This window comes from Cicer arietinum, chromosome 5 (assembly GCF_000331145.2).
Source record: "Cicer arietinum cultivar CDC Frontier isolate Library 1 chromosome 5, Cicar.CDCFrontier_v2.0, whole genome shotgun sequence".
Lineage (NCBI taxonomy): Eukaryota > Viridiplantae > Streptophyta > Magnoliopsida > Fabales > Fabaceae > Cicer > Cicer arietinum.
The window spans coordinates 56,506,068-56,522,382 of NC_021164.2; the positions used below are offsets into that span (position 1 = coordinate 56,506,068).

General features: G+C 28.4%; 2 protein-coding genes across 2 annotated transcripts; one reads left to right on the forward strand and one right to left on the reverse strand.

Annotated features, from left to right (window-relative positions):
- The first annotated feature begins 525 nt into the window (after positions 1-525).
- On the forward strand, positions 526-5,240 carry LOC101504380 (protein PMR5). Its single transcript, XM_004500221.4, has 5 exons — positions 526-959; positions 1,377-1,548; positions 2,150-2,328; positions 2,692-2,850; positions 4,683-5,240. The coding sequence occupies exons 1-5, from the start codon at positions 643-645 to the stop codon at positions 5,020-5,022; spliced, it is 1,167 nt and encodes a 388-aa protein (XP_004500278.1). The 5' UTR covers positions 526-642; the 3' UTR covers positions 5,023-5,240.
- Positions 5,241-6,098: 858 nt separating this feature from the next.
- Positions 6,099-11,455, reverse strand: LOC101504705 (asparagine synthetase, nodule [glutamine-hydrolyzing]). The gene is made up of 13 exons (XM_004500222.4): positions 11,235-11,455; positions 9,636-9,774; positions 9,436-9,531; positions 8,987-9,128; positions 8,669-8,859; positions 8,335-8,496; positions 8,170-8,250; positions 7,742-7,963; positions 7,513-7,647; positions 7,339-7,419; positions 7,160-7,246; positions 6,948-7,055; positions 6,099-6,619 (listed from the first exon to the last, which is right to left on the reverse strand). The coding sequence occupies exons 1-13, from the start codon at positions 11,312-11,314 to the stop codon at positions 6,386-6,388; spliced, it is 1,758 nt and encodes a 585-aa protein (XP_004500279.1). The 5' UTR covers positions 11,315-11,455; the 3' UTR covers positions 6,099-6,385.
- Between the last annotated feature and the right edge of the window lie 4,860 nt (positions 11,456-16,315).

Sequence of the window (16,315 nt, forward strand, 5' to 3'; positions counted from 1 at the left end):
CTAGTCTTTCTCCTACCAAGAAAATCCACTATTCACAACTTTGTAGCACCCACTCTCAAATAATGTTATTTTTTATTTATATAATGAATTATACCGCAATTATTCATATAACTATAAACTTTTAGATTGAAAATTTGAACATTAAATAAGTTAGAATTTAAATACCACTCCCGTATAAATTTAGATTGGGCAGAATTACAACACTATACAATTTTTATAGTTTTATTAAACTAGACTTAAATCTTAATATCAAAACATCATATAAATATACAAATTTGATTTTTTAAAAAATATTTTTTCTCTTCTTCAATGATGATGAAGAAGAAAATACATTAACCCAAAGTGTATTTTATACAACTTACCAAGTACGATGTCAAATTTTTTGTATCTAAATAATACATCTGAAAAATAATTAACATAATAATTGATTTTAACACATTCTCTCCCATTCCATACTCACATCACATGTACCAATAATCCAAACAAAACTCCCCCAACATTTTTCTAATATTTTTCCACATACACCCAAATCTGAAAACTTTTTCATATATAAATTTCAAAATAGTCCAAATATCCCTCCCTCTTTCACCCTCTTTCCTTACACCTTTTGTCTTCAAACCCTTTACTCTTTTAGTTTCTTCAATGGTAACCCTTCTTCAAGCATCATTCTTTTCTCTTCTTTCCATATTTACCCTTCAATGCCATTTAGCTTCTTCAGCTATTCTATACAGCTTGAAACACCATCACAGCTATCTCCACCATCAAAGACCAATGATTCATGCCAATCAAACAAACTGTCCTTTGTTTGTTGGAACATGGATTCCTGATGACACTGACCCTTTTTACCAATCTTCAAGTTGCCCCATCATAGATCCACAGTTCAACTGCAAAATGTTTGGTCGTCCAGATTCTGATTACCTTAAATATAGATGGAGACCCCTTAACTGTGAGCTCCCAAGGTACACTTCTAAGCTTCAAATAACAAGAGTAGTAGATTTTATTGTCTTAACCCTTTGGTTTCCAGGGGGGTAAGGTCTTGATTATTTCAGGATTTGAACTCGGATTATCCGGAATCATTTGTCTTTAACTAGAGCTCATTAACTAATAATTGTTTCAGTCACTATTGGAACTCGAATTCTCCTGAAGATTTATCCTTAACTAGAGCTTATTAACTAATGATTGTTTAAGTTAGTATTGAAATTTGAGTTCTCCCGAATGATTTGTCTTTCTTTAATTAGAGTTCATCAGCCATTTGAGCTGAATCACTTGGTTTTACAAGAGAAATAGCTAATAGTACCATAAAGATTTCATTTTTATTGTGTTTGTATATTGCATTGTATTGTTCTCTGAATGGTTCTGTAGCTTGTTGTTGTTAGGTTCAATGGTGTTCAGTTTCTGATGGAAATGAGAGGCAAAACTATCATGTTTGTTGGTGACTCTTTGGGGAGGAATCAATGGGAATCATTGCTATGTATGATATATGCTGCAGTTCCTCAGTCACAAACACAACTTGTTAGGGGAGAACCACTTTCAACCTTCAGATTCTTGGTAATGTTTTAGGATATTTTCTGAATGTTTCACAATAGCAAATTTCCTACTTGATATTTTCTCTAAAAGTTCCAATTTTTTTAATTGGGATTTGAGGCCATGCTGTAAAAAAAAAAATCATTTTTTTTTTTCACAATGACAAATACCCACATGATATTTTCTAAAAAGTTTCAATTTTTTTAATTGGGGTTTTAGGCCATGCTGTCAAAAAAAGAAAAAAAAAAGAATTTTTTGTTCACAATGACAATTACCCACTTGATATTTTCTCAAAAGTTTCAATTTTTTAATTGGGTTATTAGGCCTGTCAAAAAAGTAACAAATCAATTTTTGTTCACAAGAAAAGGGAAAGTTGTTTATCCCTCTTTGTTAATATTTCAAAGTCAGGGGAAGTAGGTTATTGATATTAATAATAGGACAAATGATCTAGTGGAAAAAAGGTGTCTTTGATAGGGACCCAAAAGTAGAGTAAATTACTAGTTGATGCAAACTGTGTCCATGTTGTTGTGTGTATAAAGTAGACTTATGTAACATAAAAAGCAACATTTTATTTTACAGCTGCAAAAGAGGTACACTTGACTGAGTTTTGATATGGTATGTGCAGGACTATGGTGTGACCATTTCATTTTATAGAGCTCCTTATTTGGTAGAGGTTGATGTGGTCCAAGGGAAGAGAATTCTGAGGATTGAGGAGGTAGATGGAAATGGTGATGCTTGGAGGAATGTTGATGTCTTGTCTTTTAACTCTGGACATTGGTGGACACATCAAGGATCTCTTCAAGGGTAGGCAAATATCTTTTCCTTAATTACCTTTTATTATAAATTTTATTTAACAAATTACTTTATAGGAAAAATTAGTCCATTTGTCTTTCATCTTAATTTCCAATTTAAGGTTAGTCTTTTTAGATTAACCTTTTTTTTCAATTTAATTTCATACGTTTTAAAACGTTAAAATGTTGAATTCTGATTCGTGTCACTAGTGATGCAGTGAGACTAAATAGAAGAAGAAAAAAATAAAGGGCTAAAAATCGAAAAAATTAATAGTAATTTTGTCTACAAAATGAAGGTTTTTGATTTTTTTTTTTGCTTTTTCTTTTGAAAGTTTGAAATTTAAAGTAATTTGAATTTTGGGGTTATTATGTGCAGGTGGGATTATATAGAATCAGGAGGCAAATACTACCAAGATATGGATCGTTTAGCAGCTTTTGAAAAAGGATTAAAAACATGGTCTAATTGGGTGGACACCAATATTGATCAAAGAAGAACCAAAGTGTTCTTCCTTGGAATTTCTCCTTCACACACCAAGTAAGAACTCTCACTCTCTCTCTATTGTCTTGATCTGCTTTCTCTCTCATGCATTATTGTACTATGACATTAAATACATTATGGAAAATGTCTAGGCTTAGTCATTGTGTTTGTTCAATTGACAAAGCATATTCTAAGCCTAGAAATATCTGGTTTCTAAATTATAAAATTTTCTTCTGTTTGATGATTTGCATTTAAGGGCTAGGATCCCTCCAATAAAGAAAGGGTTATGAGGCCCATTTTCTTGGCCCATTGCAACTTTAGGACTTTTCTATCTCAGGGCTTAAATTCATGGGCTTGTGTTAGTCTTATCTCTATCACACATTTGTATTGGGTTGGTAATAACACCCTCAATTCAAGGGCTCTTTTTCCACTCTACATACACTTTGAAAGAATATTTTCAGATAAAAATACAGTTTTCTTCGTCCCGAAGTATACTAATAGATACAAGTGTGATTTTTTAGTAATAAATTATAACTAGTATGTTAGGAATTCAAAAGGCCAAAAATAATTACTATGCAATATGCATACTAAAAGGTTTCTAGTGTGACATCCGAATACCTTTTTGTTGTTTGATTGTTGATTGTGATTATAACTGTTCAATTTTATATATATAATTTTCTGCCAAAAAAAAAAAACTTCATATATATTCATATATATATAAAATATTTTAAAAAAAATGTATGCACAGTAAATACCAGCTATAAATTTTGTACAAAGTTGCCTTTTCTCACCATGACCAATCCACAATATGATATTCCGATTCAATCTGGAGAACTTGTATCCCCATGTGCCGGATCATAGGAATAATTCCAAAAACATAAATAATATGCCAGTGAAATAAAATGCATGCATCATAGATAGGTTTTTTTACAAAGGACTACTGACAACGTTATTTTTGTGGTTGGAGGCCTCAAGCCACCCATTTCATGTAACATATTTAAATGTCAAATGGTAGAGGCCAAAATATATATTTATTTAGAATATGACTAATCAAGGCCATATACATTAGCTCATTGGGATGGTCATGGTCTGCAGCCCAATACTGCAGATTTATTTTTGTAGTTTTGTGGCTTTCATATCCACAATTTTTCAACCAATGTGACTAGTATTGTCCCATTAAGTGGCATTGATATGTGGTCCATGACATTAGTGGTAGATACTGAAGTGGATTTCTTATATATAGAGTACATATCCAATTTGATCTCTGAAATTGTTGTACTGTATTAGCCTATTTGCTTACATTATCAATATTTAAAAAATAATCCTTAAAACTGCTAAATATTATTAATTAAGTTCGCTCTTCTATCTGGATCTCGCAATAGCTATAATGATATTAAGTTGGTAATGTCAGGAATGCATTTAAAATTAATTGAATAATGTTACGGGCGGGCATATTTGATAAACATAACTAGATAGAATGACAAATTTGATTATCATTTTACAATTCTTGAAATCATTTTGAAATATTAATAATGTGAAAACTATGTTGATATAATTCTATAATAATTTAAGGGATCAAATTGTATATTTACTACAAGGTGAGTTCTAGATGGACCACCTTCCTAAGTGGTCCACCGGAAACTCTAACGACTATATTTTTCAAAAGTAAGAGTTCACGACTCTCCTCGTATTTATGGATAAGACGATGACTTGATTGATATCATTTAAGTCATTAGCTTAGTTATGAAAATGAATATGACCATTATGTCTACTTTCAAGATACGACACTTGTGATCGTTGGAGTTTTAAACATTTTTCAATTATTGGTCCATGGTGGACTGTGATCCATTTATAAGCTATACTAAAACTCAAATGGTATTGATATGCAGTCCAAATGAATGGAGTTCAGGAGTAACAACAGTAACATCAAAGAATTGCTATGGTGAAACATCACCAATCATTGGTACAGGCACAACATACCCTGGTATGTATCCAGAGCAAATGAGGGTTGTAGATATGGTGATTAGAGAAATGAACAACCCTGTTTATCTTCTAGACATAACAATGTTATCAGCATTTAGAAAAGATGCACATCCTTCCATTTATAGTGGTGATTTGAGTCCTCAACAAAGAGCTAACCCAACTTACTCAGCTGATTGTAGTCATTGGTGTCTTCCTGGATTACCTGATACTTGGAATCAGCTGTTTTACACAGTTTTGTTCTACTAATTGATTTTGTGTTTTATTAGTAGCTAATTAATTATTTAACACAATTCTAGTTAAGTATTTTTTTTTTTGGATGTTTTTATAAGTAGGTTAATGCATTTATTTAGAGGGTTGCATGATTGGAATTTGCAACCGTTTTCATATGTAAAAGTATATGCTAATTATGTAGTGATGTAAAGACATATATTTCCAAAGAGAATTAGAAAAATTAGCTAGGCTTACTTCTCCTTCTGTTTTGGAAATTAATATTATCCATCTGTACTTCAAAAAAATGCCTGTATAACCATCATCTTCAATTGAATTCGGTTAAAAACGCTTCACAATACTAAGATTGAGGAGTTAACTGAAGGTAAGAGTTTGATATTGTAATTTAATGGATAGATTTGTACGTGATAGTTGTAAAATGGTTATTAGTTCCACTGTTATTAACATTAATTTTCTTTTCGCTATTTATTTTTAAAAAATTAGATATGTTTTGACAGGTAAGTTAGTAAATGAGTAGTTATGTTAGTTTCCCGGCTTGAATTTGAGAAACTTTTTAAAACTCTTTTGATATCTTTTAGTTTACTAATCGAACTATTTATGTGGGACAAATTTAATAAAATCTTCAAATCTAAAAATGAAACATTATTTTTTTATTTTATCCTTGAGTAATTCGAAAGTAATGTCGAGTATAGTCTCGATGAATCTCGAGTCATTCCAACGGAGTTGGGTGAATTGACAAACTTGAAGATTTTTTGTGAAGGAACAATACTCAGTTTAAGTTTCTTTTGGTTTGAATATAAATATCACGGGGCTTTATGATATAGGCTCAAGACTCAAAACAAGAAGACCTTTTTATTTTACAGAACTAAGGAGAATACTTAAGAGAAAGATAATGATTAGATTGCCCTTTTCAACAACAAATGTACCAATGAATGGAGTATTTATCTTAAAGCATTGCTAGTAAGATTAATTTTGGAGGTATAATATGTATGCCAGATATCTTTTTCTTTTTGTCTGCTATGAGGTTTATCCTTTCTGTTTCATCTATCTAAAAATATATTAATATATGCACTGTTTTATTAGTGGAACTTGAATTCAAATTTAACATAAATACACATCATTTCTTAAAAACCAAAATACAATATGATAGTGAAATTCAAATCATCACATCATTCAAAGTAAAGGTAAGATGTGGATTGCACAACACCACAACACTTAAATACATCTAAGTAGATAACCTTATAATAGAACATTTGCCTTGGATAAAATACACAGAAGGCAAATTTTTTCTCCTTTATGTTATTATTATTGACTAGTATTATAATGATAATAATAATAATATCTTGGTTTTTAGGGCAAGTAGTCCTTGCCATTACTGATACTAGCTCTGAATGGCTACTCCAAGAGGAGAAATTTGCATCTTTGGTATAATCTTCTCTGGTTCTACAGTTTTGATGACTGAGTTGACTTGTTCTTCATAAGCTGAAACATGCACTCCAAGTGCTGCTCTTCCAGAAGGATCAAGATTGTTTGACCAAGAAGCATCCCACTCTATAGCTTTCTCTGTGCTACATGCAACACTAGGTCCTCCAGGAACAGTTAGCCTTGCTGAGTTCTACAAAAATCAAACACAGAGATCTCAATAAGCCCTTATCTGTTTCGATAAACAGTTTAATTAAGCGTTTATATCTGCTCTACAAAAATAAATATTTATACATAAAATTTATATAAAAAAAGATAAAATAAAGTCAAACTGTTTAATATAAACTATAATATGTTTTCATAAGTTATACTGACGAATTTATAGAAATAAGTTAAAAATAGCTTATGACATGTCATAGACATTTTCTCTAAGCTTTCTTAAACAATCTCACAAGGGTTTTTATTGGTAGATAATGTCAAATAAGTCAATCAACAATGATAATAAGATCTGATTAAGTTACCTGAGGGAAAAACCTCTCAAAGATCATTCTATAGTAATATGCTTCTTTGGTATTTGGAGTGTTGAAAGGAAAGATGTGAGATGCATTGAGCATCATTTTATCAGTGACCTATAAGAATTTTTTTTCAAGAACCAATTATTAGCAACATGCATGAAAACAAAAGATAAAATAAGATGAGATTGGTGGAAAAAAACGCTTGGATTCATGTTTACATGTTTTGCAGCATGGTCCTTAATGCCATCAATCCAACCATAGCCAACTCCATCACTGAATTGTTCCTTCTGCCTATATAAAATGTGCTGCATGAAATAAAATTTATAAAATGTTAAGTTTGGCAAATTAAGTTTGCTAAGATGAACAGAAAATTGTAGGAAATGAGAGAATAGAGTACCCTAGGTAGATAAGGATTCTCTGCATCATCAAAAGCCTTTCTAAGTACCCATTTCTCAATTCTTCCTTCTTCAGGTTTTATCTGATAAAATTGAATAGTAAATAAACCACTTAGTAAAATGTTACTTCTTTAAGTGATGTTAAATTGCAAAAATTTTGTATTCATATATCATACCAATTTGAACTCAGGATCCATGTCCATTGCAACATTGATAAAATCCTTATCTAAAAATGGTACTCTTGCTTCTAGACCCCATGCATATGTTGATTTATTGGCTCTCAAGCAATCATATCTGTGAAGTGCTTTGATCTGCATTAGAGAAAATAAAAGTATCTGTCATATCAAACACTTTCACTTCAATCATATTTTTTTCTTTCTAACATGAGCTATGTAACTGTATGACCTTGCGGCACGTTTCTTCGTGAAACTCTTGTTTGTTTGGTGCCTTGTGGAAATACAAATACCCTCCAAAGATTTCATCAGATCCTTCTCCAGAAATCACCCATTTGACTCCTAATGATTTGATCTTACGCGACATCAGAAACATGGGTGTTGCTGCCCTTATTGTAGTTACATCATATGTTTCTATATGATATATGACATCCTCAATTGCATCTATTCCATCCTGCAGAGACCACATAAAAGATGTAATAACAAATCTTAAAACTTGATGCCCCTATGGTATTAAGAAAAGTCTGCGACCGCAATTCAGACCATAACATCAAGTTTTTTATGTCTGTGTGCGATTATAATCAAAATCGCATCAGCTGCATTTGACTGAACTTTTCGCAAGTTTGAAAAGACAAGTACTATTTCAATTAGATTATATACCTGAATAGTAAACTCAAATTCATGATGGACGGTTCCTAAAAATTCAGCTACTTCTCTTCCGGCCTTTAGGTCAGGTGCACCCTGATCAACATAACATGACCAAATATTAAGTAAGACATGACCAAATTGATGTGCCATTCATGATTTAGAATAGGTACTACATACCTTAAGTCCTACACAGAATGAGTGTAATTTAGCTCCCCACTGCTTAGCAGCATTTGTACCAGCCAAGTATCTAGCCGTGACAGATGCAACCAATGAAGAATCCAAACCTCCAGATAGTAAAACACCGAAAGGCACGTCTGTCATCAACCTTTTTATGACGGCCTGCAATCACCACAATCATCATATCAGTAATCTAGTCATATAGATTAAAAGCTATGAAGCACTGACCCAGGTAGATACACCAAACATGATATAGACACAATCACTAAACACGACACTGATGTTCTAAGTAATTTGAGTTTTTCCTAATAGCTTTTGTGTTGGTGAATCTTACCTTTTCAAAAGCATTCCTTAAAACTAGAGGATCATAAGGGGTTGATGGAACAGTCTCATTGAACCATGGAGGATTGTACCATCTACGGAACTCTCTTTCTTTGCTTGAATACAAGTGACCAGGTGGGAAAGCCTCAAAATGTTCACAATCATCATTCAGTCCTTTTAATTCTGATGCAATCCAAACAGATCCTACAATAACAAAGATGTTCCAAACTTATCACAACGTATTCAATTCAAAAAACTATGTTGCTTTATATAGTTATGAAATAGAACAGATGAACTCAATTCAAAAGCAGGGTATATAACTAAAAATTACCATCTAGTCCCCAACCAATGTACAAGGAAGTGACCCCTATAGCATCCCTTGCAACTAGGAAACTATTGTCACGAGTATCCAGCAGAACAAAAGAGAATATACCATCCAACATGTCCACAAAGTTTTCACCATACTCCTCATACTATCAACACAAAAATACCAAAATCAATACAAAGCAGTTAATAGTAACTAAAACTTCAATAATGATCAACAGTAACAACCATATGCAATCTGGACTACGACATAGCAGTTTTTATGTTGTAAAAAATCAAAATCGCAACGCGACCACAATTGAGTCTGCATTAGCCACATTTAACCGCAATACTCCCTAATGTAAGCAACTATTATTGTGACAACTATTTAAAATATTGATAATTATTATATATGAAAAAATGTATTTATTTTTTTACATAAACATGAGTAAATCAAAATAGATAAAGAAGACTAACCAAGTGTGCAATAACATCACAGTCACATTGTGTACGGAATGTGTGGTTAGGCAATTGTTTCCTGAGCTCTTCATGATTGTAAATCTCTCCATTCACCTGTTTTTTTATGATACAATTTATATGTTACCACACCATATTATAATATATAGTTTGAGAAATGTAAACCATATAATAATAGAATTAATATTTATGAAGCATACCGTGACAATAATAGATTTGTCTTCGTTGAAGAGAGGTTGATCACCAGAAGCTGGATCAACTATGGCTAACCTTTGGTGAGCCAAATAGTTATCACCGTGTTGGTGGAGCCCACTCCAGTCTGGCCCACGGTGCTTCAATCTGTGACATCATCATATATATCCGCACAAAAATATTAATATTGTTTTAAATAATTCAATTTTTTTTATAGATTTAATTTATATAAACATTCGGTGTAAATAGTTTCTATACAGTCAGTTAAATTAAATTAATAAATATTTTTGACTTTTATTATAACTATATATAAAGTTATATTTATGAGTGATTTTGATGTATGTATGACAATTAAACTTTTTTTTTATAATAGCATAAAAATATTAAGAGTAATTATATTGTGTATACATTAATTTGACATGTACTGGTAAATATAATTTTAAATTAATAACTAAATAAGAAGAAGAAAAATTAAATCTATTGTTTAAAAATTATAATAATTAAATATTATTTACTAAAAGCATTTGCAAAATAAATTTTTATTTTTTCTAAATTTTTATTACTCATAATAATGAATATTAAATAATTTTTATGATAAAATGTCAAAAATTTGTATAATATTTTATAAACAATAAAATCATATTGTTTTTATAAAATAATCTTTTTTAATATACAAAAATTGATAAATAACTCTTTAATTCATTAAAATAATTGTTAATTTATTGATTTAGAGAACTAATGTACCAAAACATTTTAATTTATAAATATTCTGAAAATCTCCCAAATATATTAATATTAATATATGATCAATCTAAATTACTTATTAATTACTCAAATTGCACTTTATAATACATGGGCAGTTAAAAATTTCCACGTGCACTTTCACGACAAATTAGCTAACCCCTTTTTCGTTACTCATGTTTTGGAGTTTTTGTACTACAAATAACAAAATTGCATTGCAAGCTGGACCCCACATCCCACTTTTTTAATAGCCAATTATTATGTAATAAGTAATATGATATGTGTCATAGTTGTCCAGTTCCCTTGTCAAAGTCAATCATGTTTATCCTAAATTACTTTTTACAGTTGAAAAACAACGTGGCTCTAATACGAAGAGGTAATTATAATTTCAATATTTACATATAAACCCTTTAACATATTTCCCTTAAAATATTGGATGAACTCAAACAGTAGACACTAGACATCACCATGACAAATATTTAATATTTTTATAGTCAAATATGTTTTAGTATTTTTAGCAATTAATTGCTAAAAATACCTATACCCTCTTAAAAGCAAAACGTCTTGAACTTTCATTGATCCATTCCTCATGAATTCTCAATATTAAAAAACTCCATGGCAATTCTTTTCATTTAAATAATATCAATTGCTTGATATCAAAACTCAACCTCCCATCCCAGGAGCTTGTAAACCACAAAAATAAAAACCTAGAAAGGGAAAAGAGTTTGATCATGGAAAGAAAAGACATGCAAAACAAAAAAAAAAGAAGTTTTTTTGGTCAACACAAAACAAAAAATTTCGAATATGAACATTAAAGAAGAATTTTAATATATATTGTGTAAGTAGAAAATGAGAAGAATTATTGCCTGCGAGAAAGCTCAAGGATGCGGACCCTTTTAGCTTGTGAATCATCCGAGCAACCAAGTACAGCAAGTATGCCACACATTTTGATAATTAATCAAGACAAAATTTAGCTTCTATATAATTAAAGCTTTTGAAACCAAAATAACTTTTTAAGAGGGTTTTTGAAAGACAAAGAAAAAAACAAAAAAGAGAAGGAATGGATAAAATGAGAAAGAGGATAATGATAAAGAAAAATCGAAAAACAAGGAGCAAAGTGTGTGGAATAGACAACACGTAGAATGGTTACGATTCGAAGTGTTAAGTACACCTTCCATCAACGTACACGTATTTATATGCGAAAGGCGGGTGCTAAACGGCGTCGTTTCAGTTTTTGTTAAATTATAACCGGTAACCGGATATTGGAGGTCACTCTACACCGGACGGGACCACCGCTTCTTTCGTCTTGCCTTACGCCACGTGCTGTGACGTGGTTTGCTATGGGATACTTTTGTCACCTTATATTATTAATTATTTATTTTGGTACAAAATGTAGTATTATTTATTGTAATTATCATTACCACTGTTATCTTTTGACAAAATTATTACCACCATTATTGTTGTTGTTAATGTTATTTGTTTATTCATTTGATTTGATTCTAGTTTATGCTCGAGCGATTTGCTGCTTCCTCCCAATAATTTGCCATTAAAATATGAGAAAGGTTTATCCATACTATTACGTTTTTGTTGCTAGGTCAGCTTGTGTCCATTTTTCACGTGTACTAATAATTTAATAGTTGGAAAATGTTTAGGAAGTTTATTTGTTTTCTCTTTTTGACTAAAAGAAGTTGTGAAATTCTCTATCTTTATCCATAAATAAATTTGAATTCCAATCGGAACAAGGATGAAACTATAAGAAAACAATATTTCATACCAATTTAATTGAATTTAAAATTGAGGGGTTAATAAAGAAAATAAAATTGAGGGAGGGTTCAACTATATATGACGTACGTATTATATATATATATATATATGAAAATACTAATGGTAAGAAAGTAGAAGTATTGAAAAAATAGAAAGATTTAAGGTTTGTTTGATTCACATCTCAAAAATTCTATTTTAGTATTTTAAAATTAAAAAGTTTGTTTGGATTACTTGTTTTTAAAAACTATTTTTAATATTATGATTTTTAAAACTAAAAAAACAAAACAGATAAATGATGTTTTATTTTTTATTTTTCAATTTTTTTAACTCTCTATTAATCAAATCTGTTTTAAAAAATTGGAGTTGTCAAACATTTTTTTTTAATTTTCTTTTTAAAAACAATTTTCTAAAGTTTATTTATAAAATAGTTTTCATAAACTAAAAAGTAAAACACAATTAAACAAACACCTAGAATCTCATTTTTTATTCTTTCATATTTTTTATTAAATATAAATATGACTCTTTAAATGATCTCTAATAAATTAATAGTTTATCATTCTTATACTTCTTCAGATGTTGTTTGGTACTAAATAACATCACTTGTATTTATTAGGAAGCATACATTTTATATTTAGTTAAGTGTGAATTATTTGCAAATAATCTTTTATTTAAAAATTAATTTTCTTTAATGTAATTTATGTTTAGATATTTTTTCTACAAAAATTATTTTATAAATTGATTTTTTTTAAATTATATAATTAAATATATTTTTAAACGTGTATTTACTAAAAAGATATATATTTTCTAAAGTTATATTTATAATTGTAATGTGTAGTAGTGGATAAATTAAAACAAATCATTCAAACCAAAAATAAAAAATACAAAAACATCATGTGTAATACTTTTAGTTAGACGTACTTTTGAAATAAAATTAAATTTGTCAACATAATTTTAATGGAATCTAAACAAAAAATAAAAACAAATTTTCTGTTTAAAAATTACGTTTAGTGTGAAAAATGAAAAACAATCAAAATTGATGAATATAATAAGATGAATTCGAGGTCGAATTTAAAAAATTGTGAGTAAATCGTTTATAATCAATAAAATTTATTATTTGTACTTTATTTATTTTTAAAATTTTAGTTTCAATAACTACAAGAAAACACTCATTTTATGGTTTACTTAAAAAATATTTTATGGTAGAAAAATACTCTCACAAGTTACTGACCGAAAAAACCCTCACAAATACTAAAATTCAAATTGATTATTTTTTGTGGTTGAAAAAGTCCTCACAATGGACTAAAATTGTGTTGCAGTTGGGGAAGTACATGGCAAATAGTTCTCGTGTTATCACGCTAGATGACATCCCGTTGAAGGAAAATATTTCTTTTGAAGTTCCTTCGATGATCATTGGTGACAGAAGTGTTAAGCACTTGAGGGGTACATAGATTTCAATGGTCAAAGTAATTTCACTACAAGAAAACACATATTTTGTGGCCGAAAAAAATTCACAAATTGCTAACCAAAAAACCCTTACAAATACAAAAATTCAAATCGATTGTTTTTTGTGATTGAAAATGCCCTCACAATGGACTAAAATTTAAGCAGGATTTCATGGCGGTCTAAGCCTCGACAAAATCACAACGTTGGAGCATTGTGAGGGCTTAAGCCGTCACAAAATCCTGCTAAAACTTTAGTCCATTGTGGGAGTTTTTTCAGCTACAAAATCACACTTTTATGAAGGTAAAAGTTGCCACAAATAAAGCCTTTTGTGACTGTATAAGCCGCCATAAATGCCCAATACTTTGGCTGTTTTGACCGCTAAAAAGGCTAGTGTTCTCCTATAAATATAACTCACCCTCTCATTTTTTATTTCTACCTTCTCTAAATTTTCTAACTATTTTCTCTCTAAATTTTCTCTCCACGTTCTCTCTACAAAAAAAATTCTCCAACTTTTGTCTCCACCTTCTCTCTTAAATTTTGGCAAATTTTTATTTTATATTTTATTTTTGATTTGAAGTTATTTATTTAATGAATATTATTTAATTTTTATTTTGATAGTGGTGCTATTGTGTTTACCGTGAATAGTTGTTAGTTGTTTGTAAACTTCAAGTAAATTAGTATGTAATGCATTTTAAATATAGAATAGTAGTTTATATAATTATTATTAAAAAAAATTATATAGTTATAAAATATTTTTAAAATTAATATTTTATTTTAGAATGAAGAATATATTATTCTTAAAATTGGATATAATATTATTTTTAAACTTTAATATTAGTAAGATTTGTTAAAAAAAGTACTAGAAAAATATTTAAATTGTAAAATTTATGCTAAAATTAAAATATAGTTATTTTTAACATATTGTTTTTTTTTGTTGAAAATTAGAGCAGAATAATTACATCCTAATAACATATTAGGATTTTTGTTATTTACTTGTATAGACTTATATATATAATTAAATATATGATTAACTAATATAAAAAAATTAATTAATTAGTATAATTAACTAAAAAAATTAGTTAATTAGTTAATCAACTAAAATTTATAATAAGTTTAACATTATTAATAAAATACATTTAATTGATTATAATTAGTTGGATGATATCCACAATTTTATAAATGAAACTTATACACTCCACTTAAAATAAAAGTCAATCAATTGCTGCTTATTTTCAACAAACCTGCGTGGCGGTAACTTGCTTGACATATAGATCCATACGCGTTATCTACGTGGCCATGAGTAGGGAAATCTCGAATGGATTTAAAAAATGAAACGCAAAATAATTTAAAAGATTAAAATTTAAATATGTATTTCGTTTATGTAAAGATATTATTATTTTAATTTTAATTTTTGTAAGTTTTTTTTGTTGGATTTAATTCATGTAAAATTAAAGACGTTCACGTAAAATCAACATTAAAAGAATAAATTTTTTTTTAAAATTCTTAAATTATTTTTTTAATTTTTATTTATATATTCTTTATAAAATAACATTAATTATTAAATTATTAATAAATAAATTTATTAATTAATAATATAAAATATTTTTATTTTTAATATTTCAATATAAGATGATATGTTGGTATGTATTTATCGATTCATATGTCATGAAGGTTTATCAACTTTTTTTTTAAGGAACAAAATCGACTATCTCTAATTTTACAAGAATTAAATCTAAAAAATAAAATTTGCAAGAACTAAAATCATAAAATGAGAGACCAAAAATTTATTTAAACTAAAGATTAAAAACTACATTAAACCAACTTTTGTTAATTTCTTTTTATTTTCTTTGTAAAAAAGTCTAAATCAATTTAGATTATATTTTAAAATTGAACTCAATATATATATATATATATATATATATAAATTTTCATATTTATTTATTTCATTGTTGGTATAAGATGTTGCATTAATTTTTGATAATATTTATTAATTTAATATAATATATTTGTTAATGCATATGTTTCAAATATAATTAACTATTATCTATAATATTAATGTATATATGTTATTCAAATTGATATAATACATTAAAAATAGTACAATGTTCATATAAATAACATAAAACAATAAAAAAAATTATAAATGCGATAAAATTAAAGTGACTGAATATTTATATTTTATAATGTGTAGCGTTGACAATTAAATTATTAATTGAATATGCAATAGATGAAAGATATTTCAATGTGAACTAGATGAACACCACAATAAGATAAAAATTCAAACAACGTCATATCAAATAATAAACAAAATAATGTTGTATAAACAAGGACATATCACACAACAAAAAAAAAAAAAAACTATATTAAGATCATTTATTTAAATAAATAAAAAATAGATAAATGATTACGAACTATAAAGTAGCTCCAAAAGAATATCTTTCGTGAAAGAGAAATATCACGAGAGAGATAAGGTTTTGATCTACATTTTTTGAGTCAATGTATGGAGCCTTCCTTTTTTTTAAACAAAAATATAGTGTAAGATGTTACATGATTAACTGAACATCTTAATTATATTGACCTAAAGTTAATCACATATTATTCAACATTCTTAAATATTGTTAAGTAAAAATATACTATAAATATTGTTTAATAAAATATTAATATTACTTAACTAAATATAAATATCTTATTATGCATCTTCTTCTTTACCGGTTGACACATTGTAATGGAACTGAATAAA

What these genes read in the sequence shown, in the direction of transcription:
- LOC101504705 (XM_004500222.4), bottom strand. Translation starts at nt 11,314, where the DNA reads ATGTGTGGCATACTTGCTGTACTTGGTTGCTCGGATGATTCACAAGCT. An exon ending in GTGATGTTATTGCACACTTG is followed by an intron (nt 9,129 to 9,435) that starts GTTAGTCTTCTT and finishes TTGTGTTGATAG; the next exon opens with TATGAGGAGTATGGTGAAAA. An exon ending in CATTCTGTGTAGGACTTAAG is followed by an intron (nt 8,251 to 8,334) that starts GTATGTAGTACC and finishes TATGTTGATCAG; the next exon opens with GGTGCACCTGACCTAAAGGC.
- LOC101504380 (XM_004500221.4), top strand. Translation starts at nt 643, where the DNA reads ATGGTAACCCTTCTTCAAGCATCATTCTTTTCTCTTCTTTCCATATTT. An exon ending in TTTCAACCTTCAGATTCTTG is followed by an intron (nt 1,549 to 2,149) that starts GTAATGTTTTAG and finishes TGGTATGTGCAG; the next exon opens with GACTATGGTGTGACCATTTC. An exon ending in ATTTCTCCTTCACACACCAA is followed by an intron (nt 2,851 to 4,682) that starts GTAAGAACTCTC and finishes ATTGATATGCAG; the next exon opens with TCCAAATGAATGGAGTTCAG.